This window comes from Caenorhabditis elegans, chromosome IV (assembly GCF_000002985.6).
Source record: "Caenorhabditis elegans chromosome IV".
Taxonomy (NCBI): domain Eukaryota; kingdom Metazoa; phylum Nematoda; class Chromadorea; order Rhabditida; family Rhabditidae; genus Caenorhabditis; species Caenorhabditis elegans.
The window spans coordinates 16902679-16929219 of record NC_003282.8 but is presented as its reverse complement, the minus strand read 5'-3'; the positions used below and the strand labels follow the sequence as shown (position 1 = coordinate 16929219).

General features: G+C 34.1%; 7 protein-coding genes, 61 non-coding genes and 1 pseudogene across 69 annotated transcripts; 28 read left to right on the top strand and 41 right to left on the bottom strand.

The window, feature by feature from the left end:
* Positions 1–152: 152 nt before the first annotated feature.
* On the bottom strand, positions 153–886 carry Y116A8C.7 (annotated as a pseudogene). Its single transcript has 5 exons — positions 832–886; positions 639–781; positions 472–594; positions 303–427; positions 153–255 (listed from the first exon to the last, which is right to left on the bottom strand). Coding segments are annotated over exons 1-5 (549 nt in total).
* A 1276-nt stretch (positions 887–2162) lies between these two features.
* On the bottom strand, positions 2163–4828 carry nep-24 (NEPrilysin metallopeptidase family; the record flags this gene model as incomplete). The annotated part of the gene is made up of 10 exons (NM_070604.6): positions 2163–2203; positions 2253–2709; positions 2754–2916; positions 2962–3216; positions 3260–3379; positions 3746–4030; positions 4082–4327; positions 4372–4457; positions 4505–4634; positions 4679–4828. 9 exons carry the CDS (start codon positions 4826–4828, stop codon positions 2441–2443), a joined length of 1704 nt encoding a protein of 567 aa, NP_503005.3. The 3' UTR covers positions 2163–2203; positions 2253–2440.
* Positions 4829–4832: 4 nt separating this feature from the next.
* 21ur-8866 lies at positions 4833–4853 on the bottom strand. Its single transcript, NR_067924.1, has one exon.
* Positions 4854–5101: 248 nt separating this feature from the next.
* nep-23 (NEPrilysin metallopeptidase family) lies at positions 5102–8879 on the bottom strand. Its single transcript, NM_070603.5, has 13 exons — positions 8818–8879; positions 8446–8712; positions 8245–8374; positions 8103–8197; positions 7934–8048; positions 7662–7891; positions 7433–7615; positions 7216–7344; positions 6194–6448; positions 5988–6150; positions 5696–5943; positions 5486–5644; positions 5102–5322 (listed from the first exon to the last, which is right to left on the bottom strand). The coding sequence occupies exons 2-13, from the start codon at positions 8707–8709 to the stop codon at positions 5149–5151; spliced, it is 2145 nt and encodes a 714-aa protein (NP_503004.2). The 5' UTR covers positions 8710–8712; positions 8818–8879; the 3' UTR covers positions 5102–5148.
* Positions 8880–9333: 454 nt separating this feature from the next.
* Positions 9334–9495, bottom strand: Y116A8C.463 (uncharacterized protein; the record flags this gene model as incomplete). The annotated part of the gene is made up of 1 exon (NM_001268983.3): positions 9334–9495. The coding sequence occupies one exon, from the start codon at positions 9493–9495 to the stop codon at positions 9334–9336; it is 162 nt and encodes a 53-aa protein (NP_001255912.3).
* A 412-nt stretch (positions 9496–9907) lies between these two features.
* Y116A8C.470 (Stress-associated endoplasmic reticulum protein) lies at positions 9908–10069 on the top strand (the record flags this gene model as incomplete). Its single annotated transcript, NM_001313054.3, has 1 exon — positions 9908–10069. One exon carries the CDS (start codon positions 9908–9910, stop codon positions 10067–10069), a length of 162 nt encoding a protein of 53 aa, NP_001299983.1.
* Positions 10070–10718: 649 nt separating this feature from the next.
* On the bottom strand, positions 10719–10841 carry Y116A8C.468 (uncharacterized protein; the record flags this gene model as incomplete). Its single annotated transcript, NM_001307692.4, has 1 exon — positions 10719–10841. One exon carries the CDS (start codon positions 10839–10841, stop codon positions 10719–10721), a length of 123 nt encoding a protein of 40 aa, NP_001294621.2.
* Positions 10842–11288: 447 nt separating this feature from the next.
* Positions 11289–11411, top strand: Y116A8C.469 (uncharacterized protein; the record flags this gene model as incomplete). The annotated part of the gene is made up of 1 exon (NM_001380562.1): positions 11289–11411. The coding sequence occupies one exon, from the start codon at positions 11289–11291 to the stop codon at positions 11409–11411; it is 123 nt and encodes a 40-aa protein (NP_001368331.1).
* Positions 11412–11657: 246 nt separating this feature from the next.
* Y116A8C.3 (DUF19 domain-containing protein) lies at positions 11658–13169 on the bottom strand. The gene is made up of 5 exons (NM_070602.4): positions 12998–13169; positions 12178–12245; positions 12036–12125; positions 11880–11981; positions 11658–11831 (listed from the first exon to the last, which is right to left on the bottom strand). Exons 1-5 carry the CDS (start codon positions 13101–13103, stop codon positions 11745–11747), a joined length of 453 nt encoding a protein of 150 aa, NP_503003.2. The 5' UTR covers positions 13104–13169; the 3' UTR covers positions 11658–11744.
* On the top strand, positions 12319–12339 carry 21ur-14816. The gene has a single exon (NR_067923.1).
* 21ur-13437 lies at positions 12477–12497 on the bottom strand. Its single transcript, NR_067922.1, has one exon.
* On the bottom strand, positions 12480–12500 carry 21ur-6817. Its single transcript, NR_067921.1, has one exon.
* Positions 13170–13269: 100 nt separating the features above from the next.
* On the bottom strand, positions 13270–13290 carry 21ur-6884. The gene has a single exon (NR_067920.1).
* 21ur-14128 lies at positions 13274–13294 on the bottom strand. Its single transcript, NR_067919.1, has one exon.
* Positions 13282–13302, top strand: 21ur-10459. Its single transcript, NR_067918.1, has one exon.
* Positions 13303–13721: 419 nt separating this feature from the next.
* On the top strand, positions 13722–13742 carry 21ur-15558. The gene has a single exon (NR_067917.1).
* A 114-nt stretch (positions 13743–13856) lies between these two features.
* 21ur-5790 lies at positions 13857–13877 on the top strand. The gene has a single exon (NR_067916.1).
* 21ur-15683 lies at positions 13858–13878 on the top strand. The gene has a single exon (NR_067915.1).
* Positions 13860–13880, top strand: 21ur-14406. The gene has a single exon (NR_067914.1).
* 21ur-13819 lies at positions 13869–13889 on the bottom strand. The gene has a single exon (NR_067913.1).
* A 156-nt stretch (positions 13890–14045) lies between these two features.
* 21ur-5768 lies at positions 14046–14066 on the bottom strand. The gene has a single exon (NR_067912.1).
* Positions 14067–14334: 268 nt separating this feature from the next.
* On the top strand, positions 14335–14355 carry 21ur-10081. Its single transcript, NR_067911.1, has one exon.
* Positions 14356–14378: 23 nt separating this feature from the next.
* On the top strand, positions 14379–14399 carry 21ur-2950. Its single transcript, NR_067910.1, has one exon.
* Positions 14400–14544: 145 nt separating this feature from the next.
* Positions 14545–14565, top strand: 21ur-5307. Its single transcript, NR_067909.1, has one exon.
* Positions 14566–14771: 206 nt separating this feature from the next.
* On the bottom strand, positions 14772–14792 carry 21ur-14144. Its single transcript, NR_067908.1, has one exon.
* A 183-nt stretch (positions 14793–14975) lies between these two features.
* On the bottom strand, positions 14976–14996 carry 21ur-959. Its single transcript, NR_067907.1, has one exon.
* A 98-nt stretch (positions 14997–15094) lies between these two features.
* Positions 15095–15115, bottom strand: 21ur-7355. The gene has a single exon (NR_067906.1).
* 21ur-12137 lies at positions 15096–15116 on the bottom strand. Its single transcript, NR_067905.1, has one exon.
* A 268-nt stretch (positions 15117–15384) lies between these two features.
* On the top strand, positions 15385–15405 carry 21ur-4640. Its single transcript, NR_067904.1, has one exon.
* Positions 15406–15525: 120 nt separating this feature from the next.
* Positions 15526–15546, top strand: 21ur-3693. Its single transcript, NR_067903.1, has one exon.
* A 565-nt stretch (positions 15547–16111) lies between these two features.
* On the bottom strand, positions 16112–16132 carry 21ur-6209. The gene has a single exon (NR_067902.1).
* Positions 16133–16292: 160 nt separating this feature from the next.
* On the bottom strand, positions 16293–16313 carry 21ur-659. The gene has a single exon (NR_067901.1).
* A 202-nt stretch (positions 16314–16515) lies between these two features.
* On the bottom strand, positions 16516–16536 carry 21ur-15478. The gene has a single exon (NR_067900.1).
* Positions 16537–16719: 183 nt separating this feature from the next.
* Positions 16720–16740, top strand: 21ur-5311. The gene has a single exon (NR_067899.1).
* A 534-nt stretch (positions 16741–17274) lies between these two features.
* On the bottom strand, positions 17275–17295 carry 21ur-14167. Its single transcript, NR_067898.1, has one exon.
* Positions 17296–17439: 144 nt separating this feature from the next.
* On the bottom strand, positions 17440–17460 carry 21ur-2780. The gene has a single exon (NR_067897.1).
* Positions 17461–17529: 69 nt separating this feature from the next.
* Positions 17530–17550, bottom strand: 21ur-10754. The gene has a single exon (NR_067896.1).
* Positions 17551–17729: 179 nt separating this feature from the next.
* Positions 17730–17750, top strand: 21ur-7164. The gene has a single exon (NR_067895.1).
* On the top strand, positions 17734–17754 carry 21ur-13637. The gene has a single exon (NR_067894.1).
* Positions 17755–17840: 86 nt separating this feature from the next.
* On the bottom strand, positions 17841–17861 carry 21ur-7935. Its single transcript, NR_067893.1, has one exon.
* 21ur-3417 lies at positions 17844–17864 on the bottom strand. The gene has a single exon (NR_067892.1).
* Positions 17865–19824: 1960 nt separating this feature from the next.
* On the bottom strand, positions 19825–19845 carry 21ur-15680. Its single transcript, NR_067891.1, has one exon.
* A 129-nt stretch (positions 19846–19974) lies between these two features.
* Positions 19975–19995, top strand: 21ur-115. The gene has a single exon (NR_067890.1).
* A 137-nt stretch (positions 19996–20132) lies between these two features.
* 21ur-7298 lies at positions 20133–20153 on the top strand. The gene has a single exon (NR_067889.1).
* Positions 20154–20363: 210 nt separating this feature from the next.
* 21ur-6760 lies at positions 20364–20384 on the top strand. Its single transcript, NR_067888.1, has one exon.
* Positions 20365–20385, top strand: 21ur-14372. Its single transcript, NR_067887.1, has one exon.
* A 423-nt stretch (positions 20386–20808) lies between these two features.
* 21ur-461 lies at positions 20809–20829 on the bottom strand. Its single transcript, NR_067886.1, has one exon.
* Positions 20810–20830, bottom strand: 21ur-5089. Its single transcript, NR_067885.1, has one exon.
* Positions 20831–21234: 404 nt separating this feature from the next.
* 21ur-1278 lies at positions 21235–21255 on the top strand. The gene has a single exon (NR_067884.1).
* A 360-nt stretch (positions 21256–21615) lies between these two features.
* 21ur-7177 lies at positions 21616–21636 on the bottom strand. Its single transcript, NR_067883.1, has one exon.
* A 256-nt stretch (positions 21637–21892) lies between these two features.
* On the bottom strand, positions 21893–21913 carry 21ur-8565. The gene has a single exon (NR_067882.1).
* A 622-nt stretch (positions 21914–22535) lies between these two features.
* 21ur-3545 lies at positions 22536–22556 on the top strand. Its single transcript, NR_067881.1, has one exon.
* Positions 22557–22871: 315 nt separating this feature from the next.
* Positions 22872–22892, bottom strand: 21ur-9280. Its single transcript, NR_067880.1, has one exon.
* A 98-nt stretch (positions 22893–22990) lies between these two features.
* On the bottom strand, positions 22991–23011 carry 21ur-12453. The gene has a single exon (NR_067879.1).
* 21ur-9629 lies at positions 22994–23014 on the bottom strand. The gene has a single exon (NR_067878.1).
* Positions 22995–23015, bottom strand: 21ur-6785. The gene has a single exon (NR_067877.1).
* A 213-nt stretch (positions 23016–23228) lies between these two features.
* 21ur-2089 lies at positions 23229–23249 on the top strand. Its single transcript, NR_067876.1, has one exon.
* A 138-nt stretch (positions 23250–23387) lies between these two features.
* 21ur-13166 lies at positions 23388–23408 on the top strand. The gene has a single exon (NR_067875.1).
* Positions 23409–23456: 48 nt separating this feature from the next.
* On the bottom strand, positions 23457–23477 carry 21ur-5701. Its single transcript, NR_067874.1, has one exon.
* Positions 23478–24287: 810 nt separating this feature from the next.
* On the top strand, positions 24288–24308 carry 21ur-7785. The gene has a single exon (NR_067873.1).
* Positions 24309–24519: 211 nt separating this feature from the next.
* 21ur-2006 lies at positions 24520–24540 on the top strand. Its single transcript, NR_067872.1, has one exon.
* Positions 24523–24543, top strand: 21ur-11764. The gene has a single exon (NR_067871.1).
* Positions 24544–24804: 261 nt separating this feature from the next.
* Positions 24805–24825, bottom strand: 21ur-1338. The gene has a single exon (NR_067870.1).
* A 473-nt stretch (positions 24826–25298) lies between these two features.
* On the bottom strand, positions 25299–25319 carry 21ur-3534. The gene has a single exon (NR_067869.1).
* On the bottom strand, positions 25303–25323 carry 21ur-13420. The gene has a single exon (NR_067868.1).
* Positions 25324–25570: 247 nt separating this feature from the next.
* Positions 25571–25591, top strand: 21ur-8011. The gene has a single exon (NR_067867.1).
* Positions 25592–26218: 627 nt separating this feature from the next.
* 21ur-52 lies at positions 26219–26239 on the bottom strand. Its single transcript, NR_067866.1, has one exon.
* On the bottom strand, positions 26220–26240 carry 21ur-11986. The gene has a single exon (NR_067865.1).
* Positions 26241–26308: 68 nt separating this feature from the next.
* On the bottom strand, positions 26309–26329 carry 21ur-9433. The gene has a single exon (NR_067864.1).
* Positions 26330–26541: the final 212 nt, after the last annotated feature.

Genomic DNA, 26541 nt, shown 5'->3' with positions numbered 1-26541 from the left:
ATAAACTTTTATAACTGGCATCCAGGGATTCAAATTGATTGTAAAAGTTTTATAAAAAAGCAAGAACAAATCTAATTTTCACACTTCATTCAAAAATCTATAAACACAAATTGAAGTTCAAGGCAAAAGCAAGGAAGTCAAGCGGATTCGATCTAGTCCGAACGAGCACACAAACCGGCAGATGTTGCAGTTCTTCCAGATGGACAAGCAGATCCTGGTTGGCCGTGCTTGAAGTCAGATTGATCGGCGGCTTTGCTGAACAAGATTTCACATTTTTCTCAACCATCGTCACAAAAACTTACTCCAATGAAGTTTCAGGGGTTGGCATGTTGACTTCAACTCCTTCGCAAGTTAGAGAAACGAAAGCGATGTGAGTGTCCAGAGGGTTAAGGTAGTATTCCACAATTGCTCCGAAAAGACTAATGGCCTAAAAAGCCCAACTAATAATTTGAATTTACTGAATAAACGTACTGCGAGATCTTGCACCTCCTTTGGCTCGTTTTCCAGATGTTTGCGAAGTAGTTCCACAAAAGCGGTAAATTTCTCACAAGTCATCTCTTTCTTCAATTTGTTCTCAAGTTCCATACTGTACTCCTAAAGATTATACATTTGCTGGCATAGTTTCGTAAATCACTCACCAGCTTATTCATATTGGAAATTGAAAGCTCCTTCGAGATTTGACTACGAACATTGTTGACAGAATCCAGAAGTTCCAGTTTCTTGTCTTCCGGTTAAGCTTCTCCACGCTTCACAACAATTACGGAGGAGAACGCACTGTGAGCTGAAAAGAGGAACATGTTCCTTTGACTGTACTGGATCCATTGAACAAACCGCAGATGAGGACGAGCATGGCGACGCATGGGAGCATCTTGGAGGAGGCAATCATCGCTGGTAGGGCAGTCGATTTGATTCGTCTTGATTAGACTGACTATTTATTCTGCCGCTTATCGGCTAGGCATTGGCACGCAAAACGAGGGAGGAGCACCCTAATATATCTGTAACTTGGTAGATGGCAACGTACAGTCTTTTTGTTTCGCATTGCCGCTCAGCAACAAGGCATTGGTACAATAACATAGAGAAAGGGGGAGGGACTGTAGATTTCTATGTGCCAAGTTACATATATAGATTGCACTATACATATGTTTATCTATAGTGCGATCTATGTCTGTAACTTGGCACATAGCTCTGCCGCCCAGCGGCAAGGCATTGACACACAAAACGAGGGAGGAGCACACAATTATACAACCCTAATATATCTGTCACGACCTACAGTTTTTTTTGCTTTGCACTGAGACATCGGGACCGGGGCTGTTGATTTTTTTTTTGGTTTTTGTTTTTTTTTTGTTTTTTTTTTTTGGTTTTTGGGAACAAATATTTCAAGAAAAATTTCCGTTTTGTCCCGTTTGAAATCAAAATTCAATTTTTTTTGTGTTTTTTTTTGTTTTTTTTTTTTGGTTTTTTGAAAAATTCTATTTTTTTGTTTTTTGGTCCAAATTTCAAACAAAAAATTAGTTGTTTGTTTTGGTCGAAAATTTTTTTTGCAACAGCCCTGATTGGGACTAGGATGACACCTTGTACCAGGGGTGCGCGGAAAATCTCAAAACATGCCGAGCTCGGCGAATTCGGCAAATTCGGCAAATTTGCCGTGCTTAACAAACTCCGAAAAATTTGATGTTTTTGGAGCACCAAAACTACTGAATTCTTAACACACATCTGGTTTCAAAATAAGTTCCGTGTAGTCTGGCTGCTTCAACGTCAAAATAACTCAATTTTGTGTCATTTTACAAAATTTTTGGGGAAAAATTCAATAGTTTTGGTCAAAATAGATAGTATTGTCAAATTTTTTGATTTGAGCGGCAAATTCGGCAAATCTACTTTTTTGAAATTTGCCGAGCTTGGCAAACGGCAAATTCGCCAAATTCGCCAAATTTGCCGCACAACCCTGGTTTGAATATTCTTATACTACTCTTCTCAAAACTAAAATTCATGTTAACAATGCATATTTTATTCCAAAAAAAAAAAAAACAAAATATCAGAGCATTTTACACTTCTTCACCGGATTCATTGGCAATCCAAGCGGGCAGTTGAATGTCTTCGCAAATTCTGGCACGTTCTGAAAAACTCCATTGACACGGAAGGCAAACGCCGGATGGTTGGAAGCCTTAGACACTTCTAGCGAAAGTGGAGCCGGCGTACAGAAGCTCTGAAATATGACATATTTTTATTTATTTTCTCACTAGCACTTCACTAACCATAGCTGAAATACGGAAGAACAGTTGGTCCAGATTGTAGTCCTCGAATCCAATGATCTTCTGATCCTTCGATCGATCCGAACTCTTGAAATCCCTCCAATTAACATCAATTGCAATCCGATCTGCTACTATCTCATCGATCACCATCGATCCATTATACTGAATGTTTAATAAAATTGAGTATTTTTTCAAACTATACAGCTTTTTGCAATTCTCCCGTACTCCGGATCGTCATACTCAGTATATTGATCTTCCAGGCATTTCACCCTCTTTTCGTACTCCTCTGTCTCCTTCGGTGTTAGCCAAACTTCTGTTGTACCAGTCATTATATCCATCAAATGCGGGCTGAAAGTGTGTCCCATTTCATGAGCAAGTGTGTTCGAAGTGAATGCGATGTTTGCATAGTCCGGGAAACTAGAGTCGAAAAATGGATCATCGAAGAATGGGGCAAAGATCACTGCAAATATATAATTATGATAATTAATTATCTTGCAAGTTTACTTAGATTATTATCATTCGCGTTATACATGGCATTAGTCATAAGTCCCGGGAACAATGGATAGTACGGCACTTCTCCGGTATAATAGTCCATCTCTTGTTCACGCATGAATCGATTGATTTTTCTGACAACCGTGTAATAAGTGTCAGATGAAGACAGATTGAGCTAAAATTGAATTATCAAGCCCTGATTTCTAGGAGGTCTACTCACATGTTCGAATAGTCCATCCAGTTTTCCCGGTGGATCAAAATAGTCTGGATATCCAATTACCATATTCATACTGCTGACTCTATCCATCGCGATTTTCTTCGATTTAATGCTCATCCAATCAGTTGCGCCGATGATCTTCAACAGTTGAACTTGGGTGGCTTCAGTCAATTTGGTGATTTTCTTCCGATTCTCCTTACTTATAAAGTTGCGATAGAATGCACGAAGAGCAGCACGAGGGAGAAAGTTGATGACTTTCTAAATAAATTTTTCGAAAGAAAAAAAAATCATAGTACTCTACCTGTTCGCAAAATGCCGATGGGGAACCATATGTCAGGTCTGCGATAGACGTATCGATGAATTTGAAGATCAAGTAGTTGGCCAATGCTCTTTTAGAAGTGTTCCGAATGATTGTTTCAAGCTATAAGGAGAATATCTTCCGGAGAGTCGAAATATAGTGCTTTGGAGGCAGGCGCGGTTTCAGGGTCTGACGCCTGCCTCTCACCTTATTTTAGCGAGATAGGAAAGACACAATAAAGTGTGAAAAGTGGCTCTCGGGTTCTGCGCGCGAGGCAGGCGGAGGACGGGGGCCTGACGCCGGCCCGCCTCCCGCCGACCTCTCGCCTCATAATGACAAGAAATGAAAGACACCACATAGTGCTAAATGTGGCTCTTTTGCAGCGGCCGACACTTTTTGGGTTTCGCGCCGCACAATACAAGAGGCGCGGCAGGCAGAGGCAGGCGCTTTGGCGCCTACATGGAAGCCCTATCAAAATATAATGCTTACATTATTATTTTTTCCAAAAAACAGCGAGGTGTTGGTTAGGTACATAATCTGATACACTTCCGGGAATAAAGTTCTTTTGTCGGGGCTCATCATTTCCAAGACGAGCCTTGAAAAATTCACACTTGACACAAAATCTGATCGCTCAGAAAAAATATATCCTGGTTGAACTGTGTTGAACTTGTGCTGGCTTAACGCCTTCTCCAAATTAACATACTCTGCCAAATCGTCTAGAAGCTTCTTATTGTTCGTCTGAACAGAATTAGCTTTCAGAATCTCGGAAATTGTCTGAAAATTCAAATTTTTAAGGTGCAAAATGTATAAAATTGTATCCGAAACCTTTCCGAGATCTACGTTGTGACGCCAAGCTGCTTCTGGGCCTATAGCAAAATTTCGAACGTTTACATACCGTGCCATTTGAAATAGTCCAAAATTTTTTCTTCCCAACCTCACTAGATTAACAAGGAAATCATTCAGATCGAATTTCGACTCATCCCACTTATCATCCACCACTGGCCAAGCCCCAATGCTCTGAATATCTTGGAAAATGTCCTGAAGAGCTTTGTTACGACTGGCTGTGGAATTCTGAAAATTAAATTTTGCTTTTAAAATTTTGAAAAAAAACTTACTTTCTCCAAGGTTTTACACGCTTTATACAAGGTTCTCATAGCATTCTCCGACTTCGATCTTGACGTCTCGTTCTTTTTTAGAAATCCTGAAACAGGAACTAAATTACAGAAAAGAATAAAAGCTAAAGCTCACTTTTCATTATATTATTGATGGTTTTTGTTTTTTTCGTGTAAATATCTTCCGTTTCGTGCTCATGCTCTCTCCCGCAAGCGAATTGGTGGAAGTTGTCACACGGATCAACTGATGGGTCGTGGTAGTTGTGCTGGAAGTTTGATATAGTTGGAAACCAGAGTGCTAGGAACTTACCAACATGTGAGCAAGAGTGATGCATGCTGGAGTATTACAGACATTTCGGGTAGCAGGAGTTGTTGCTCCGATGGCGAGTGGAGCAGTACAGGTGAGAAGAAGAAGAAGCATAAATCCTGGCAGCTTTTCCTTGGCTTTTTGTAGACTCATTATCTGAAATTATATGTTACAAGCAGTAAGAATATAAAAACGACACAAACTGAAATAGAATACATGAAACAGAAAAAAAGTTTGTCAAAAAATAAATGTTTTGGTGAACAGTAACGTATCAATGATTCAATTCAAACATGTCAAACAAAAGACAAACCACCTGTTGTCACCGATCAACATTCGTATTTGATCAGAAATCTGAGCTGATTCATTAAATGGTATCTCTTTTCTGAACAAAATGATGAGAATGTTACTATAAATTAAAACAAGAAATCAGGGAGGAATCAAGTTCATTTCTAGTAAAAACCTAAAACACAAGTTCAGAACATATCACACTTCTTTCTCGGATTCATTGGAGATCCCGTCGGGCAGTTGAATGCTCTGGCAAACTCTGGAAGATTCGCATAGACTCCATTCACACGGAATGCTTTCCGAGGATGAGAACTTTCGATAGACCCTTTCAAATCACGCATCGCATGAGGGGTGCAGTGTGTCTGAAATAGATACTTTCAGAAAAAACTGCTAATATTAGTTTCAAAGCACCCGACATCTAATGGTCCCGCTTTATGTCGGCTGTTGAATGGCTAGACAACACTGTACCAAAGTGTCGACCAATCAGCGATGAGGGCGCGTGCTGATTGGTCGACATGGACTCACCAGGGCTCCAACACGGAAATACAGTTGGTCAATGTCATAGTCTTCAAATCCAATAATCCTTGTCGCATTTGTCAAGTCAAGACTTTTAAACATTTTCCAAGAAACCTCCCGTCCGATATTATCCGCCACAAGCTCATCGATCACTTTGCCGCCGTCAAACTGAATTTCTCGTTGAAAAATCATTTTTCAAGATCACCTAGTTTCACTTACAACTCGTCCAAAATCTGGATCATCATATTCACTGTACTGATTTGCCAGGCACTGCGCCCTGCTCTCGTATTCTGCAAGTTCTTCCGGTTTCATCCACACTTCCCGTCCTCTGACAGTTCTCAAAATTGCGTGTGGACCAAATGCGTGACCCATTTCATGACCAATTATGTTCCCAGACATGGCAATGTTCACATAATCGGGGTAGGTCGAGTCAAACATTGGATCATCAAAGAATGGAGCAAGGAAGTCTGGAAATTCTTTGAAAATTAGGTTAAAAGCCAATAGTACTTACTCAGCTGATTTCCGGGAATATAGTAGTAGGCATTCATTTCAAAAACGCGTAAATCTGGATCCAGAGGTGTCTCTTCTGCGAAATAATCCATTTTTTGTTCAACAAAATACCTTTCGAGCTTGTTGAGAGCTGTGTAGTACGTGTCAGATGAGTCGAGATTTAGCTAAAAAAATTAAGTAAATTAGGCATAAGTTTTCACTACTTACATTTTTAAACATGCCATCCAAAGTGCCCGGTGGCTCGAAAAAGTCCGGATACCCAATCATCTTTCCCATCGCATTAATTTTGTCTAGAGCAAGTTGTTTGGATTCTGCCTTTAGCCACGTGGAGTTCTGAACCAAAGTGTGAAGAGCGATTCGAGTTTTTTCGGCCAGCTGGGTGATCAGGTCTCGGTTCTCTTTGTCGACGTAATTGCGAATGAAGACTCGGAGAGATGCACGAGGAAGGTATGTGATGACTTTCTAAAAAAATATAGGATTTTTTGTACAGCCAATATTATCCGCCGACATCTCACGGGTACCGCATCCCACTAAGATTATCACGATGTAGGTAGGCGCTGAACCCGTGAGGTGTCGGTGGCTGTTATTTGCTTGGGGTCCCGATTTAGTTGCCAACCCAGAAAACGACCCAAAAACGGTGTGACCTAATTTTTGGGATTTGTTTTGCAGTTTTTCTAATTTCAAATGTACGTGTTGTCTTTCGTTCGAGTCGTTTGAGGTTGTGCAGCAGCCGACGCCTACCGGGCTGCAATACTAGCTGTGCTGTAGCGGATCCCGGCAGACGTCGGGCGCTTCTAAATTCATGAAACATGAGACAACTCCTGGCGACATTAGGGGGAAGGTATGCGATGACTTCGAAAAAAAAGGAGTTTCGTACATCGTGGCATTTACGTACGTACAAATCCATAAGACTGAGCCCTTTTTTTCCCGGAAATTCACGGAGAAAATGCTAAAATCGCAACCCCAACCAGTATCATCCGCCGACATCTCACGGGTACCGCACCCCTCTGTGTCTACCTCGTAGGCGCGGAACCCGTGAGGTGTCGGCGGCTGTGCAGTCCTTTTGAGATTGTGCAGCAGCCGACGCCCACCCCGGCTGCAATACTAGCTGTGTTTTAGCGGATCCCGGTAGACGTCGGGCGCTTCAAAATTCATGAAACATGTGACAACTCCTGCATTTCAAAAAAGGAATATTGTGAAGCAGCCGACATAAATTGGGCCCAACTTACATCTTCACAAGTGTTTCCTTTTTGAGAAGTTGTTTCGAAAACCAGATGGTCCAATGAACTGTCAATAAAGTTGAAGATCAAATAATTTGCCAGTGTTCGCTTGGGTGTGTCAAGGATGATTGCTTCCAGCTGAAAATTATTATTTCTACAAATCTAGATAAAGAATTTTCTTGTAACGCTGTGAGCTTTGAGCACAAGCCCATTCCACCCAACTCACATTCATATTCTCATCGTTGAACAATGTCTGATTCAGTACACTAGTCTTGAGCTCAATCTTCGGCATCAAGTGCTCCTTTCCCGGGCTGATCATTGCTTTGACAAGCCCCATAAAGTCCACACTTGGCACCAGATCATCAAGCACGGCGGGCTTCATTTTATCCATATTGTCCAAGTAGTAATGCTGAAAATTTAGTTTCGATTGTAAAGTATTCAAATTAAAATGTCACATTTTTCAATAAAGCTTCAAGAGATGCAAAACCCTCCAAATCTTTCAAAAGTTGTATCCGATCTGGCACAAGTCCATTTGTCTCGAAAATATTTAAAATTGTCGGCTCAAGCTTTGAGTAGTTCCTGCGGTGTTCCTCGGCGCTGATTAACAATTGGTCACGGTATTTGAAAGATATTTGGAACAGTCCAAAATTTCGTTGGCCTAGCTTGACTAGGTTATTGAGCATTTCTAAAATAACTATTTGAAGAAAATGTTAGAAGCTCTCAATACCATTCAAATTAAAATCCGACTCATTCCAATTTCGACTTCCAGCCGGCCAGGAGCCAATGCTCTGAACATCTCTGAAAATATCCCGGAGCGCTTGTTGTGCAATATCTGAGGAGCTCTGGAAGTTAGTTAGTTGTGGTGAGTTTTTCAAAAAAAAAATTATGAAAGTTACATTAGCTCGCTGATACTTTGAACATATTCCATGAAATTTTCTCATTTCGTTCTCGGATTTCGAAGTTGGTGTTACTTTACGGTTTGTGATAGTCTCTGAAAATTTAGGGTAAACAACCCGTAGAGTGTCGGGCGCCACTTACCTCTTATCAAGTTTCTAAGAATCAAATGCTTCTTCGCCAGCCCACTCTTCAAAGAATGCTCGTGCTGCTTACCGCACACTGATTGATAGAAGTTGTCGCAAGGATCGGCAGAAGGATCATGATAGTTGTGCTGAAAAATTGATTTATTATCTAGCAACCGACATTTTATGGGTCTGGAAACCCGGAAGATGTCGGTCCTACCAATTGATGAGCAAGCGTGATACATTCCGGTGTCTGGCACACATTCTTCTTGAGATGCCCGGGTCTATGCTGCTCCAGCGAGGTAACTGCGACCTTGAGCTCGCCGAGCATTGACTCCTGAGAACTTAAAGCTTCAGCCTCCCATAACTCCAGTTTATCGATTTTCCAAATAACCACAGTACCGAAAATCGCAATGACCACAATAAGAAGTAGAATGTTGGTGGACAAACATGACAGCTTTTCCTTCACCTTTTTCAGATTCATGTTCTGGAAAAATTAGGAGTCTTTGAGAGCTCAGCGCCCGACATATAACTGGAAAACCCGGCAGGTGTCCGGCGCTGCGTCGAAACAATAAATTGCAAATAAATATACCTTTTATAGATCGAAAATCCTGGAAACAACGTCGAAATCCAAAAAAACTAATTTTCGAAACTGAATTGATTTTTTGGAACTTGGAAGTTTATTGTTGGCAGAAAAATTCGACACGTCGAATGAAAACGTCAAATAAATGTTTTCACATTTTTATTTTTATGTTCGTTGAGCTTTGAAACTAAATATTGCTAACTAAATATTACAAACTACAACTACAAAGCACAATTGAACTGCAAAAATATAATAAAAACTGAAATTCAAAGTATCAGTTTCAAAGTATCAAAAATGACTCTTTAAACATAACAAAGAACTTTCAAAACACTTTTATTTTTTCCAAAAAATCAAGGAACGAGAGTAGAATATGGGCGTGGAGATGTTGAAGGAAGACTGGATGGTTTGAAGACGGGCACTAGAGGCGTCTGAAAATTTTTTATCAACCGCTATTGCGGTTGGAAAATGAAAAAATTAGATTTTTGAAGACTTACTGAATATCAAATGTGGTGCTTGCAAAAACTCTCAACATGAAGTCAAGGCAGCGATTTGGCTCTTTTGTTGAAGGAATAATGACATAGTCTCCTGGATCAATATCAAAGCGAGCGACGGCGGATCTTCTGAGGCGAACATCTTTCCAAACCGGTTTCTGCTTGGAAATTTCGTCTTGAGACAGTACGCGTCCATCTGCATTTGCTTTATAAATAAAACAGTTTCTGCTAAATTTAGATTACCAGTAACGATCTTAGAAAGGTAAATCGTGAAACAAAGTGTTCGAATTTTCCCAAAAAACTAAAAAAAAAAGATGCTTGGGATCAGGATCGTACGTTTCTTAATCCGTCTTCAAAATTTGTGGCCTGTGACAATATTGCTGAATGTAATCTGGGCTATGCTTATTTTTGCCGTTTTGACATTCCGTGAGCTTTTCGAATTTTAAAAAGCACCAATCACATTTTTTAGTTCCGTATTTTCGGACTCCGACTACGTCCGCGGTCCACCATGATCGGCATGCCCTTCTGGAGATCAATATAGTGGTTTGTGCGTCCCTGATACACCACACATAGTTGAAATAAAAGTTGGCAAGCTGACGGAGAGCGCCATGGCACACGTCAAGCCAAACAAAACAACAACAACTCGTCGGGCAAAATCAATGACAACTCGCCACCAAATTGAATCGACAACCCAAACGTCTCCCTCTTCACAGCTTGGATTTTTGGCTGGATTGGCTCTCTGTGTGCTTTCTGCTTTGAACTTTTTCTAGTATGTATTTTGAATGAATGATTTGCGATCTGAAATATGATTTGTTTTTTTGCTGTTTTTTGTCAAAAATGGTGAGATAGCTTTTCTGATAAACTGAACTTGATTTTGCATTAAAAAATGGTTCGAAAGTTGCTTGAATTATGTGCGCTTTTTTGTATTTGATTATACAAGCTGAACAAAGACGGAGTTATTGAAAATGAAAAAGTATAAGAGTATGCCAGCTAGACGACAAAGAAACAAAGTTTCAATTCCCGCAGACAGTTTTTTTTCGAGAAGTTCAAATTAAGCTTTGTCACAAAATTCTCAATGTTAACGGATATTTCCCGTTCTTTGTTTTTGTACCAATTGCTGAACCACATTTCTCAGTAATTATCCCATTGGTGAAAGTCTTGTTCAAGTGGAAATTCTTGATAAAACAGAAAACTAATTTCATAACAAGTATCGATTTTTTGTCAAGATCTGAGAAACACGAAGTACTGTCGCAGATTTCAAGTTTCAACACAAAAGACATCCAATCTAGTCGGACACCATTTTCCTCATTAAAATTCCAAATTTAAAGATTTTTTCACAGAATAAGTTTTAGATCAGAAAAAATAACAACGAGGAGGAGAAAATAAATTTTATTAAAAATAATAAATTTTTCAAAAAGATCAATTCGACTTGATGTTTCCCACGAGTTGCTGGTTGTTTGATGATTGTATGAGTCCGAGCAGGAGCAGATGTTTCATATGTGCATCGTGATGACCAGGAGCATCCAGCAGCAGCTCCATCATTGCAGTGTGCTAACCATTGAGCCCAGCAGCTTCAGGAGACATCCATTGAGAATCCGGGAGGAGTGTAGAGCCATGTCGTTGATTTATGAAGACTGATTTAATTTGAAGAGTCTATGAATTCAGATAAGATCTCTAAACTAAATGAGTTGGCACGTGTGACGATGTGAAATGCAAAATTTGGCTCACACGTTGAAATTTTGTTTCCGTATAAATTTTGTTCGTAATTGAAATTTTATCAGATTTTTCCACGCCTCCTTTCATATGTTAACTACATATTAAATTTGTTCGTCACACGTGCCAACTCATTTAGTTCAAAGATCTTATCTTATTTCATAGGCTCTTCAAATTAAATCAGTCTTCATAAATCAACGACATGGATCTTCACTTCTCCCGGATGCTCAATGGATTCCTTCTGAAGCTGCTGAGCTCAATGGTCAGCACACTGCAATGATGAAGCTGCTGCTGGATGCTCCTGGTCATCACGATGCACATATGAAACATCTGCTCCTGCTCGGACTCATACAATCATCAAACAACCAGCCACTCTTGGAAAACATAAAGTCGGATTGATCTTTCTGAAAAATTTATTATTTTTAATAAATTTTATTTTCTCCTCCTCGTTATTAATTCTTCTTATCTAAAACTGATACCATAACGAAATCTTTAAATTAGGAATTTTAATGATGAAAATGGTCTCTGAATAGACTGGGTGTCTTGTGTGTTGAAACTTGAAAGCTGCCTCAAAATCTTGACAGAATATCCATTTTCAATAATTCCTAGTGTATTTGTCGAAGAAATATACACCAACGTAAGAAAAATCGCAGCGCCCGACATCTAGCAGGTTTCGCAGGCCTCCAGTTAAGTCTTTATTTAAAAAATAATAAAACAGTAAAAAATAAATCTTTATCCAAAAAACTCGTCTGCATACATCAAATCATTCTCCTTGGCGTAATGACCACCCTTTTCAGAAGCTCTGATGATATTTCCAGCCTAAAAATTCACCAACTTGCGGCCGACATCCGACGGGTTCTCACCTACCTTTGTGATAGCCTGCTCAAATTCTCTTCCAAACTGCTGCTGAAAATCAATAAGGCACTCGGCGTCCTTGCAGCTGTCCAGATAAGTTGTAAGGCTATCCAACTGAAAAAATTAAGATTTTCCAAAATATAAAAAACAAACAACACTCCAACTCACATCATTAATCAATTTGGCTTCAGTTTTTCCGGGTATTTCGATCAAAAGCCTGGCGAACTCGATCAAGTAGTGTGCAGTGAGCCCAATGTTCTGGAAAACGGATTATTTTGAAAAAAAACAGAGGAATATTGTGAAAACTCACCGATAAGCAGTAGGCTTCATGCTTCTGGCAGGATGCGGTAAGATGTGGAAGGATACGCGAGGGATGGTCTGAAATTGTAGGTTAAAATAAAAGTCGGTTTCACAATTTCGGTAAAACTGAAATATGTTTTTTTCTAATCGTTGCGCCCAGGGTATCAGCTTCGCTAAATACTTTCACTTTACTTTTTTCATAAAAGCCATATATTTTGTAGGTCAGGTAAAAAACAGGATGGTGGGATATTATAGAGGTTTGTATTTGTTTTATTTGTGTTTTCACGACTAACAATTGTAATAAAATCAAATAAAATTAAACCTACTTGAATAGTAAAAATTAAACAATGGACCGTTTTTAAGGAAAATGTGAAACCGACAAAATTAAAATTTACAATTTTAAAAAAACTTTTCAGCTTTTACCGTTCCACAATAGATATGAGCCGTGGATGGGTACTGTTGTCTTAATGAAATTACTGTAGTGATGATGTCGGAGTACTGTAGGAGTACTGTAGGAGTACTGTAGGATTACTATAGGATTACTGTAAGAGCACTGTATGAGTATTACAAGCAAACTTCTGGGGTACGGTAAGAGTGCTGTAGAAGTACTGTAGGATCACTATATGAGTATTGTAGGATTACAGTACGAGTACTGTAGCAGCACTTTTGTAGTACTGCAGGCTAACTTCTAGGGTACGGTAATTGTACTGTAGGATTACTGTACAGAATCACTGCTTTACAGTTATGCAGTTGTAAAAAGTTTTAAGCGATTTCGTAGTACAGAATACTTTTTATCCTCGAACTTCAATTTTCTCAAAAAAAAAACTCACGACTTATCCAATCACTCATTCCACCAAATTCTTGAGCTGCAAAACCAAAAATCACAGAATAGCCACCGAAAATGGCCAAAAAAGTTAATATCCCGGAAATTTTCATAGTGTTAAACGAGTTCTAGGAGGGAGTGAGAATGGGGGAATGTGAAATAATTGTTTATTTTGACCTGAAGAGGGGAGGGGGGAGGGGAGTTATTTAATATCATAACAGGGGGGAATGGGTGTAATTAGATACTGTTTTGATTTTGTTATGAAAAATATAAACATATTTCATCCAAAAGTACGGAGAAACAATTTAAAAATATGTTTGTAAAATTTGGCTATGATCCGAAACAGTAAAAAATTTTTTTACAGTATCAGCCTAAATTCCTTAAAAACAGCAACTAATCTACAAAAATAATGTGAGTTTAGATAACTCCGAAATAAAAACTAAAGATTGAAGCCTGCGCCCGACAGCTCCCGGTTGCGCCATCCCGGTGGGTGTCGGGCGCAGAGGGACTTTTTTTTTTTAAATTTAGAAGTCTATGACTTTTGAAAACGTTTAAATTATTTAAAGAACATCCAGAAAAATAAAAAAATAAAATGCCCTAAGATAGTCCCGGAAACCTCAGATATTTGGATCTTCTTCATCAGCGGAATTGGTGAGAGTAGCGCATTAAAAAAAAATTATTTTAATTTTCCATATATCGCTGAAATCAAACTTTTCAACTAAAAAGACCAATAAAAAATGCGTTTAGTAGTTTTTTCTATTTTTTGTTTTATTTTCTTTGATAAAATTCCATATAAAAAAGTTTCACTGCGAAAAATTTTACAGTTTCCTGTTGTTTTGTTAAGCGGTTCGAACAAAAAACAACAATAATTCAGTCAGGAGAAAAACTTGAAACCAAAAATGAACCGAAGTCTGACAGGAGGAATTAATGAATTCTTTGAAAAGGTTTTTAAATACTGTTTGAAAACTGTTCTACTATCATATTTTGCACAATATTGGGATTTTTCAAAATATGTCCCGCAAACACTTTTTGTATGCGTTCCAAATTTAATAACATGACAAAAAAATCACAACTAATTGTTCAGAATCTAATCGGGAAAATATTTATGAACACTATGAAAATGTTAAATTTTTTGTTCAAATTTGTACACTATTAATAATTTTTTTGAACAACACTTTTTCTTTATAATATTATTGGCTTTGCTTAACTAATTTCAATAAAGATATGGTTTTACTTTTTTTTTTCAAATGATGGTTTGATTTAAACATTTTATTTATCCGAATACGATATCTTTTTAGCTTTTTCAGAAGTTTTAGAAATAAGTTGATCAATTACAAAAACTACTGTTTCAGGGGTTTTATTAAAAATAGACCAGATTGTTAATTCATTCATGTATTTTCTAGTTTTCCTCCAAATTAACAATTTGAAGATTTATTCGAACAATGTAAGATTAGTATTTTCTGAATTTAAACACTTCAATTAAAAAAAAATGGAATTCATTTTCACTACAGTTTCAGTTTGTTGTCATAGTTGGCTCGAAATTTATATTTGCAATAAGTCTCTTTGTCATGCATAGAAGTATTTTAATCAAAATTATGTTCCCACCATTTCAACGTTTAGAAATATTTAATTAAGAACTTTTCAGTGTATAGAATTTTGTCTAAGCAGTTACAAATTTTTCTAATAGAAATATATTTTTCTGACACATTTGTAAAAAAAATTCTTTAAAAAAAAGAAACGGAATATTTTTCAGGAAATCGGTAGTTTTTTATTATTTTTCTGAAGTCTTTCAGATATAACAAGCAGGGTTCACCAAATTTTCAAATTAAATAAAAATCCTGCAAAAGTCACATCACCCCAACCTAGACGGCAACATTAAAAACCAAATTGCAAAAATATTTTGTTGGAATAAAAATTTAATATAAATCCTAACTAAATTAAACATTTCACGACAAAAAAATTGAAAAACTAACAAAAAGTTAGGTAACAAGTCAGCAGATTCTGAAGTACTGAGATTAAGAGTAGGATACTTTCACGTTATTTTTGAAACAGAGAATTATTTCATTTTAGCTTTGAAATCAAGTTGCATATTGTATGTTTAATGATCTGGAACTTTTTGATATTAATAAAATTCTCAAATTTAACCACATTTTTATAAAAAGTGTGAAACAGTAACTTTATTTTGTAAAAACTGAAGATATAGTATTTAAATTTAAATTAAAAAAGAAACTATTTTTGTAAGCATCACCCTTGAAAAAAACTGTTCAAAGATTCAAAGCTTTTGGAAAAATAAATAACTTAACTTACACCATATATTTTTGGTAGATCTGGAAATTAGAAATGTTTAACTATTTCAAAATGTTTTTTAAAGTTCCTGTGACAAGTATGTTTTGCTTATGAGTTTGTAAGTATTGAAAACACATTTTTAAGTTCAAAACTCAAAATCATCTGTGAAAAATACAAGTTCGTATTTTTTCTAAATTTTTAACTGTTTCACATTATCTTCAAAATTTCACTTATCTTTGCCGTATTTAATGGGTATTTGACAATTTTTGATTTAAAAAATTTAGAATTTAGACAGAAATACTTATTTTATTGGTTTTAAATTTGAGTAACTGCAAAATCAATTAAAAAACACAAAATTGAAAGAAAAATTAGCTCTTTGTCAAGCAACATCCTACTTTTAATTCTATATTGGAAAAAAAAATCTGTAATTTCAATCAACCAGAGCCTCACCTGCCAAGAAAAAAATTGCAAACTTACACTGTGAGGGAGTGGATTGATTAGGCTCTTCTGTTATTTTGTGGAGTTTTAAGATTAGAGTTGAAGTGTTTTGGAACCACCATAAAATCACTCACAAGACAACATTTTTCAATTAAAAGAATGTTATACTTCTCACTTGTAGGTAGGTAGGCATGTAGCCTGTCGCAAACCCCATATGGGTCCCCTATTTTGCATTTTGGCAAACGAAATATATTTTTACTTTGCTCACGACAACACTATCAAAAATGAAGATTTTTTCACTTTTTTACTGGTGAAAAATGAAATATTGTACATTTTTGCAACACTTTTTATTAGTTAGCTAAAACCACATTTCCACTGAAAATGCAAAAAATTGAGACCTTGTCGAATAATGCTTCAAGCAACAACAAGTTAAAAGGAAATAATCTTAGAGAAGTGATGAAACGGGGACTTTTTTTAAATTTTAAGTTCAAAATAATGCCCACCAAAAAACTTTCTTTTTATTAGTACTCTTTTCCTTTGAGATGCCTGTAAAGCAATGAGCATTTTTAATTTTTATGGCATTTTAGTTGATTATCCTAACAAACTTGTAAGACAGTGTGAATTTTCAAAAAGTGGTGAAACAGTGAAATATTCAAAAATGTAGTAAGTTTTTTTTTTAATGTAGTATTCGTGCTCAAACTTACGAAAAACCGTTAACATTGAGCAATTTGCCACTAAAATTGACGAAAGCGGATGAAAGCGGAATAATTTTAAACTCGCGCGTCAATGAATCCTAGGCCACCACACAATTCCTAGGCCTTATTGATTCAACAAAAGATTGATTTATATGTAATTATTTCGAAATTTAATTTGTTTTCTTTCTCAAAAAGTTTGAGAAAACTGGGAAGAAGAAAGAAATCGTGCAACATATTAAAAATTGTTGATTTCAGAAAAAAAAACTGTTACCCAATGTTGATAAGTATCAAAGTTTTAGAAAATATCCAGTCTGAGAGCGGTTCAAAAAAGGAGTATCGTCAGTGGGAAAATTGTTTTAAAATGTAGTATTTGTATTCAAATTTCTAGTTATTGCAAAAGAAAAACGGATAAAAACCGTTAACGTTCAGCATCAGCCGTTGAAATCGACGAAAGTGGCTGAAAGTGGCTGAATTTGAATTTTGCGCGCAAATGAATCCTAGGCCACCACACCATTTCTAGGCCATAATTGTTCAAAGAAATATTGATTGAAATTTTTTTTTAACTTTAATTTGTTTTTTTTCTCAAAAAGTTTAGGAAAACTAAGACGGAGGAATTGTATAACTTACTTTTTAAAAACACAATAAAAAACAAATCAAAAATTCTATTGATCCGCGAGGCCTAGGATTTCTATACACAAATTTTAAGATTTAAAATGCTGAATTTTAACGGATTTTTCCCGTTTTTCTTTTGTTATGTTTGTAAGTTTGAGCACGAATACTACATTTTAAAACAATTTTCCCATTCAGGATAATCCTTCTTTAAACGGAAGTAGTAAAAACACAGAGATGTTGATTGAATCTTTCAAGCAAAAAATAAACGCTACAATCAAGACAACTTCAAAAAAAAAAAATTACAAATGGGAAATTTGAAACAGGTAAAAAATTTTAAATTTTCTAAATTTGTGAAGATTAGGAAAAATTGTCATAATTGAGTTTTTTCAGTACTTTCAACAGTTTTATAGCATTATTACAAGATTTGAACGATCGTGAATTAAAAAATTAATAAATAAAGTTCTGTGATAAGGAGTACTTGAAATGGTGCACAAATTTCCGAATATTATGAAATTTATTTATATGGATACTAAATGAAACGGTTTTAACAAATTTTAAAACAAATGTAAAACAGCAAAAATTTCTAATTTTAAAGTTAAAATTGGGTATATCACCTGTTTTTAAGAAAATTCCCAAAAATACTTTCAATCAAATTTATTTTTACTGTTTCACATATTTTTAAAAAATTGTGTTACAATCTATTACAAATCACTAAGGCCGAAATTACAAAAAAAAATTGGATTTTTGATAGAATTGACATGCCGTTGGATAGATAATTTTTTATTAATATTATGGGTACGTTTCTGGATCTAGAATTTCAATTTAAGTCGCGGAAATTTAACAGCGTCTAGAAAGAAACTCATGAAACTTATCAAAAACATGAAACTGATAGATTTTCTTTTATTTACATACATATATTTTTTCCATATTTTTTCATTATTTTGCTGTTTTTTTTTCGCTTAATATTTGGAAAAACTCTGAATTTAAAATTTTAATATTTTAAAACCAGCCGCTGACCGCGCCTACGGCGCGGGCAACGACTGGCACCATTAAAAGTATTTGACACACATACACTTCCAGAATTTTCTCGATTTTTCTAGAAAGTTCTGGAACATTCCAGAATTTTCTCGATTTTTCTAGAAAGTTCTGGAACATTCCAGAATTTTCTCGATTTTTCTAGAAAGTTCTGGAACATTCCAGAATGTTTTCGAAATTTCCAGAAGATTCTAGATTTCCAGAATTTTAGAATTTTCAGAAAATTTAAATTTCCCGCCAAAATATTTTTCTCAGAAAATTAAAATTTCCCTCCAAAATATTTTTTTCAGAAAATTTAAATTTCCCTCCAAAATATTTTTTCAGAAAATTTAAATTTCCCTCCAAAATATTTTTTACAGAAAATTTAAATTTCCCGCCAAAACATTTTTCACAGAAAATTTAAATTTCCCGCCAAAATATTTTTCACAGAAAATTTAAATTTCTCGCCAAAATTTTGGGTCTTACCACGACGGGTCTCACCACGATGGGTCTCACCACGATGGGTCTCACCACGATGGGTCTCACCACGATGGGTCTCACCACGATGGGTCTCACCACGATGGGTCTCACCACGATGGGTCTCACCACGATGGGTCTCACCACGACGGGTCTCACCACGATGGGTCTCGCCACGAAGATCTCGCAGCAACATTTTTTTTAAATTTTCCAGAAGGTTCTGGAACATTCTAGAATTTTCCAGAAATTCCCAGAAGGTTCTGGAACATTTCAGAATTTTCCCGAAGTTTCCAATTTCCCTTCCAAAGACGGAAAGTCAATTTTTCCCAAACTACAGTAATTCTACAGTACTCCTACAGTACTACTACAGTACCCCGACCATATCCCACTAATAACCCCAAACCTATATCTCTTCAAAAGACAAAAACTCAATTTTTCCTAAACTACAGTAATCCTACCGTACTCCTACAGTACTCCTACAGTACTACTACAGTACCCCGCCCATATCCCCCTACTAACCCCAAACTAATATCCCTCCAACAGCCGAAAACGCCTTGCCTTTGTAAGCTATGACGTCACTTCTTAACAAACGGACACTATTTTTTTATATATAGGTAATGATTATTATGAATTTTTCAAAACAAATTTTATGATTCAAAAATAGCAATTTTAATTTCCCGTTTTAAAAGTCAAATTAAGTATGAAAATTATAATTGAAAAAAGAAGATAAATACCGTATTTCTTCTATTAATATGGCTGCAATACTATTTTTCGATGGTCTTCCCGCTTGCAAGACTATTAGGGAGTGCAATACTAATTTTCAGAACATTTTCTGACTTTGAGCTTACTAGTTTTTTTCTGAAAAAGCTCGAATCTTTTTGTAAAAATTCAGGAAAAAAAAAGACGGGCCTGCAATAAAAAAGAGTAAACGCAAGGCTATTAGGGAGTGCAAGACTAATAGGGAGTGCCATACTAATTTTCGGAAGGTCTCAGAGGGGCAATACTAATAGGGAGTGCAAGTCTAATAGGGAGGCCATATTAATAGAAGATATACGGTATTTTAAGTTTTTTTAGAAGCCTAAACACTTTTAAAAGCGTTTAATTTCTTTCAAGAACATCCCGAATGTTCAAAAACGTCTAGACAAAAAAAAAAGAGAAGTCATAATTGGATATGTACCAAGTATTAACCAGCATAGTTGGTGCATCTTCAATATCGTCATCTCCAATCTTTATGACGGTCAAAAGGGTTCCTGTAACTTATTGATTGGCGGTTTATGGGTTCTCAACTAATTAAAAAATTGCTGTTTTTTCCACACTATTTTACAGTAATTGTCGTAAAATAAAATTCTTGTTTTTTTTTTCATAATCTGTGTGAAACAGGATTTTATATCTGAGAAAAAATACAACTTTTCCACCTGTTTCGATTATTATGTATTAAAAGGTCTCTGAAAACAATTTATATTTTTGTTGTAACTCTTTTGATTTGATTTCTACTTTCTTTTCTTGTTAATCGTTATTTGTTGATTGAGAGAAAATAATAAATTTTTTAAATAAAAAAGTGACAAAAATTTTCTACTGTTTCACAACTGTTTAAATTTTAAAAAAATTTATGAATTTCAGTGAATTTTTCGTATACATTTTAAGCTTTTTTTTGAAACTGAATTTTATTTTTTCAGAATTATTTCATTTTCCATAAATTTTGAGGGAGCACACGTGACGTCAGAGTGTCAATAGAAGTTTCCATAGAGTTTGAACAATTTTTTAAGTTTTAGTTTTGAACCAAAACGTGGCAATTTTTAACTTCACAGTTTTTCTCTTCCCATAAGTTTTTTAATTATTTTTGAATTTTAGTTTCCGAAATTTGTGGTTCTTCTAAAATTAAATCAATTTATCTTGGTTCACTAATAAAAAATTGTATTTTAAAGTGAATATTCTGATAGATGCTAAGTTTAAAAAACTTTCTGAAACAGTAAAAGTTTTCTGAATTTTTTAATTTAGAATTTCTATTTTCTGAGTTTTTACAATAAGATTCACATACTTTTGCTTAATCCTATTTTGAAAACATGTTAAAATTAAAATGGCTTTTCAAAAATAGAGAAAATACACGTCTGAATTACAACGGCACATTTAAATAAAACATTTACAATTACATTTTCACACTTTTCAAAAATCTTCTTTTAAACAACCAAAAACAATATTTCATGTATTTTTGTAAATTTTTATACTTTTCATAAAATATGTATTTTTAAATAAAGACTTGAGCCAAAAAAACTGCTAGTTTAAACGAAATTTGATGTCTGAAAATATTTGGAGCCCAACTTCTTCATAATAACTAAACCGCACATATGAAATATGTGAAACTGTAATTATTTTTTTTTAATTAAGATTGTTAAAACTAGGTTTTTTAAAATTTCATTTTCTATATCTCTCTTTAGTTTCAACATTGAAAAGATAAAAACTTGAATTTATGATTTTCTAGAAAACAAAATATAGGTTTATACGAAAAATCGCCTAAATTCTGAAAGTTTTCTTAATTCATTGCCCGAGAGAAGTACACGGCCAAGAATCTTGAGAACTCTCATTTTTTGCAAAATTCAAATCAACTGAACAAAGAAAATTATTTCAGGCATTTTTAAGCTTTTCCAAATTAAAATTTTCATTTTACGAAAAAAAAACTGTTTCAAAATGTGCATAATTTCAGTTCGATTTCCAAATAAAACAGTATTGACGTTTTCAGAATTGAGTAAAATTAATTAAGCATAAAAGAACTAGGCAACAAGACCAAACTTGACACAAACCTATAATATTTTTGTCAAAATTTGACATAAATCAGAAAATTTTGAGAAAAGAGTGTGTGGCTGTGTGAAAAATCAAAAGTTACAAAAGCATTCAATAAAAATTCACCCGGGTATTATAATAAAATTTCAAAAACCAAAAGTTGTTTGTTTCTTGAACATATTTTGTAGATTCTTGGTAAAATTGTATTACATAAAACTCAAATTTCATTCAAAAATAGTTTTTTAACCAAATTCGTATTTCAAAGTTCTTCGTTTCCTGAATCTTTTTTCTGTCAGAAAACATGAAAAATTAAGTTTTCTGTTTTTCCGCAATTCAAAATTGCAAATTAACAAGGCGGGGTGTCCCTGGAACTTATCACAGACATGAAACAGATATTATTTTTAATTCAAATCTATTGTCTGAAACACAAATCTCTTCGTTTTTTTTTGCTTCAAATGTGCACGAAATGTGCATTGGGCAATTTGAATTATTTCAAGTCTAGTTTAAATTTTTCATTGTTCGTAAGATTTTTATTTTTAAAAATTGTTTGAATTTATTTGTACATTTGAGATTATTTTCTTAAAACTGGCTACACGTTTTGAAGTGGGGAGAGTGACTGACGACTAGTGAGAAGCAAACAATTCCAAATATATGGAAAATATGAAACTGAAAAAAATTGAAATTTTTGCTTTTAAAAAGATTCATAAAAAACATACAATTATGTTTTAGGCAATTCAAAAAATTTTATTTTTTCAAAACAATTAGACATTTTTTTTCGCGCACCTACTTCTTTTTTTTCTGTTAAAAAAACGGGTTTTAAAGTAATCTTACAATTTCAACTTTTGGATCCAAAATTCAAACACTTTTTTGAAAATAAAGCTTCTCAATCAATAAGAAACAAACAATTATGAAAATAGTTTTAAAAAAAAAAAATGTGAAATTGAAATAAAATTTAAAAATGTGAAATTAAAAATATTTTCTAATGGATATTGAAAAACTGTAAAATGTTGAATTTTAAATGTTTTCAATCAATTTGGGACTATGTCTGCATACCTAAAATGGTGACTTTATCATTATGACATATTTTCTGCAGTTTCTCAATTGATGTTTTATTTAATTTGAAAAAAAAACGTGAAATTGTAAGAGCTCCAATTTCCCAACTTGAAAAAATAATTTTGAAAATTCTAAATTTTTAGCGGCGGTTTCACGTTGTCTTCAAAGTAGTTTTGTATATTTTACAAATATTCATAGAGTAAGATTTGTTCTGTCTAATCCTCGGAAGCGAAGAGGGTCAGATTTTATATTTTTTGTACTTTCATCTTTATATTTTAATTGAATTCATCCACCCACAACTTTAAGTGCATTCCAATCCACTTCCCGCCCATTTTGATGTATATAAATGTGAAATTAAAGTTATTCTTTAAAAAACTAAACCAAATTTAGTTCTTTATAAAGATCTGAAAATAAAAGACCATTTTGTGAATTTTTGAATATGAAGTTGGAGGAAGTTCAGTAATATTTTTTCGGTTGAAAATTGTTTTCTGCTTGGTTTCTCACTTATATTTTTTAATATAATTTTTTTAAACAGCGGATATGCTGTAATCTCATTCAACGCTTAAAAAATGATGAAAACTGTTTTTTGAAACAGTGAAAAAACATTCAAATTTTCCTGTTTCAAGATTTGGATTTTCGTTGTTATAAATGAAAAAGTTCTCTACCTACCAATTAGTGATAGTTTTAAATACAAATTTTAACAAGTATATGATACAGCAAGATTAAGTTTGAAAAATCGGGTAAATCGTTATTGTGCTTGAAAATTGAAAGTAGTTTAGGAAAATGTTCTGAAAACAGGTGATGAACTCTTTTTCTTTTTTTTTTTGAAAAATTACAAACTCTTTCACATTTTTCATTTAAACTTCTCTGAATTCTTCTTCTCGTTTCGTTTTCACTATTTTTCTCGTAGAGTTCTTTAATATGCAATCAATTTCAAAAAAAAACAACTTCATTAAAACGGTTGTGAAAAATCTATTTTGTTTTGCAGGAAATTGTCGCCATTTCTAAAAATATGTAAAGTAAAAAAACCTTCAAAAACTTCATTGTAAATTCCAACTGTTTCGAATTTGTCGGCCAAATCAAATTTCATGAGAAAAAAATTAGCCACACAATTGTATTATTTTACTTCAAATACTGAAATGTAAAATTAAAAACTAATTTATACAAAGGTGCTAAAACAGTGAAAATTTGGAAAAAAGTTAAATTTAGTTCTTGAACACATCAACTGTGATTTTTCAGATATCAGATTTAATTAAACTAATCAAAGCTTTTAAATTTGAAAGTTAAACACTTTTTTAAACAATTTTAGAATTTTCGGCAAATTGGTCACTTACTTGAAATGTTAAAAATCAGCTCAGTTTTTCGAAGAAAAATATGAAAATTTTCCAGAAATCAAACGCTTTTATTTTCAAGATGAATTTTTTAAGTTCCAATCTAAGCAATTATTTGTAAAAAAATATTCCTTGAAATGTTTTTTCTTTACTATTAGAAATGTTTCATTCCATAACATCTTTTAAAACAAACTTTTTGAAGCGCACTAAATAGGCAAAGTGAAACTGCATTCTACGAAAAGTAGAAAAAATCAAAAATTTTCGAATATTTATTTTACTGCTTCAATTTTTGATCAGAGTTTTGTCTTTTTCTGCCCCCATGTACCGAATATAACTGTAAATTATTTTAAATTATTTGTTCTAAATTTTTCATTATTTTTGAATTCCCACCATAGTTGCTGAATTTTTCGGCCTCATTAATAGCAAGTTTTTTTTAATCTGAAAAACTATGTAGAAACTACAATAATTAAAAATAAAAAGTAAAGGAACATATTTCTTCAAGATTTTTTCAGTGAATAAATTGACACGGAACCTTGGACGATTTTAAGATTTTCTCAGAAAATGCCCTGTTTCAGGTACTCTGTATATTTCAGTAGTTTTTTTTCTAAGCTGGTTTCTGTTAAATTTTATTTGAATTTAAATGAATTTAAATGAATTGACAATATGTAATGCAAAATGTTTTTGAACAGGGAAAGTATAAAACTACAAAAAAAACGTCTTCTGACAATACTCAATAAGACCACCGGGTACTATGGGAGACGCCAAATGCTACTTTGAAAAAAAACCAGAAAATTTTTTAACTGTTTCATTATTTTCATAAATCCAGCCCAAGTTTTTTCCAATGGTGTTAATATCTTGTGGGCATATAAATCTTTCAAACCTTAAAATTTAGGAATTCTTATAAGAAAATTACCGTCTTATTTAAATGTTTAAATGCTCAAAACAAAGTTAAGCCTAAACATTGCCAAAATTTTTGGAAATTCCAACGATTGCCGAGCATTTCAGGAACCACCAATTACTAAATTTACCAACTGCCGAGCATTTCTAATTACCGCACTCTACAATATAATTGAAAACAAAAACTCAAACAAAGAGTCAAATAACCCTCGCACACAATCGCTCAGTACAATGCATTCATAATGAGATTCAAATTGTTCGCAGAATAAACTTGAAATCAAGTAAATTAACTGAAACAGTAATTTTTTAAATTCAGATATGCCGCAAGGCAGTTAGGCTTTTATTCGGGCATACCTAGTCACCTGCAAAACGGTATTTTGCCTAATGTATACTAGGACTTCCATGGTAGGCGTGGCCTTAAAACCTTGCGCCTGCCTAATACCTGACGGTCTCCCGCTTGTTTTTGTGAATTTACGAACTTCAATAAGTTTGCCAAAATCAAATATTTAAATGAATAGTGTGTTTAGCAGAAGGCGCGAGACAGGCAGATGTCAGGCAAAAGGCACTTTGTTGCCTACATGACCGCCGCCGCCTAATTCCAAGAATTTAGAAGTAAAATGTGGTTTTTGCTAGTTCAAATAACATGAAAATATTCATTTGGAAAATTACCATTTTTCACTTGAGTTTTGGATAATCCAACATGCATAAGTCTGAACTTTTTTTTATAATTTCCACAATTTCTTCAGGAGTGATTACCTTAAACCGATGCTTGTTTTAATTGACAACTTGAAACAGACAATTTTTAATAGAATTGAATTTTGATTCCTGGTTAAAATTTTATCATCATAACATATTAAACGCTCCATACATGATACAATTTCGATAGCGAAAATTTCTGAAATTGAAAAAAAAAACACCTTTAATGTTGTCAAATTTGAGATGAAGTTTCATCAACTGTCTCATAATTTCTATTTTAAAAAATGTATTAAAAAATTTTAATTATCCACTTTTGAAGCTCTGATCAACTTGAAATTTGAAAGATTCCACTACATTTTCATAAAATAATGTGCATTTCTGGGAGGAACCAGATGAAACTCTGAACGGAACAACTGGCTATAGGTGGTTTCAAAGCGACAATTTTAATGGCAATCCGTGTACTTTCCTAGTCAATATGTCCGGCGGAACTATTTTTGCAACCAAGTTAGTGGGACAAATGCTGGCGTACTTCGTAACTGATAAATTTTCAGTTGCAATGTTGCCCAAGCTGGCACGTTTTGTCTACGTGGATCAATATGTAGAACTAAGCCTGCTTTGCAATATTGAAAATACTGTTTTTTAATAAAAAATCAACCAATTTACTTTATTTTGCACATTTGCTAATGTTTTTCAAGAATGTCAAAGGGCAAGCAGAAAACTACCAAATAATTGTAAAAATTAAATAAAATTTTAAAAGTTAAACAACTATTATATTATCGAAAAACATACGATCGCACAATTTTCTCCTAATTTATTTTTGATCTACCTTCTTTACTAGGCTCCTCCTCTTCCTTCGACAAGACATCCACAACAAAATAACAATGGCAACAATATTGGGGGCGGAGTCAAGTTCGACAGGTAGATCAAAAATAAATTATGATAAATTTGTGAGATCGTATTTTTCCATTCCCAATGCATCTAATAGTATGGCCAATTCTATGAAAAAATAGTGAAACAGTATAATTTTTAGGAAAATAAATGTCGCTTTTTTTGTTTGTATAAGCAACAAATGGTACTTAAATTAAAATTGACATGTTCGAGAAACAGTAAACCGTGAAACAGTGAAACATACAATTTTTGTTGCGAAATATAGTTCTATAGTGCGTGCAACTTCTATAGCGCCCCCCTATGTTTTCGCGTTTCACGCCATTCTGATTTTTTTCTTGAAAAACTGACAATGCCATTCGATTTCAAATGTCAAAAAACCCCTTGTC

What these genes read in the sequence shown, in the direction of transcription:
- Y116A8C.3 (NM_070602.4), bottom strand. Translation starts at nt 13,103, where the DNA reads ATGAAAATTTCCGGGATATTAACTTTTTTGGCCATTTTCGGTGGCTAT. An exon ending in ATGAAGCCTACTGCTTATCG is followed by an intron (nt 12,126 to 12,177) that starts GTGAGTTTTCAC and finishes TCCGTTTTCCAG; the next exon opens with AACATTGGGCTCACTGCACA. An exon ending in AAGCCAAATTGATTAATGAT is followed by an intron (nt 11,982 to 12,035) that starts GTGAGTTGGAGT and finishes TAATTTTTTCAG; the next exon opens with TTGGATAGCCTTACAACTTA.
- nep-23 (NM_070603.5), bottom strand. Translation starts at nt 8,709, where the DNA reads ATGAATCTGAAAAAGGTGAAGGAAAAGCTGTCATGTTTGTCCACCAAC. An exon ending in CAAAGTATCAGCGAGCTAAT is followed by an intron (nt 8,049 to 8,102) that starts GTAACTTTCATA and finishes ACTAACTTCCAG; the next exon opens with AGCTCCTCAGATATTGCACA. An exon ending in GTCGGATTTTAATTTGAATG is followed by an intron (nt 7,892 to 7,933) that starts GTATTGAGAGCT and finishes TAGTTATTTTAG; the next exon opens with AAATGCTCAATAACCTAGTC.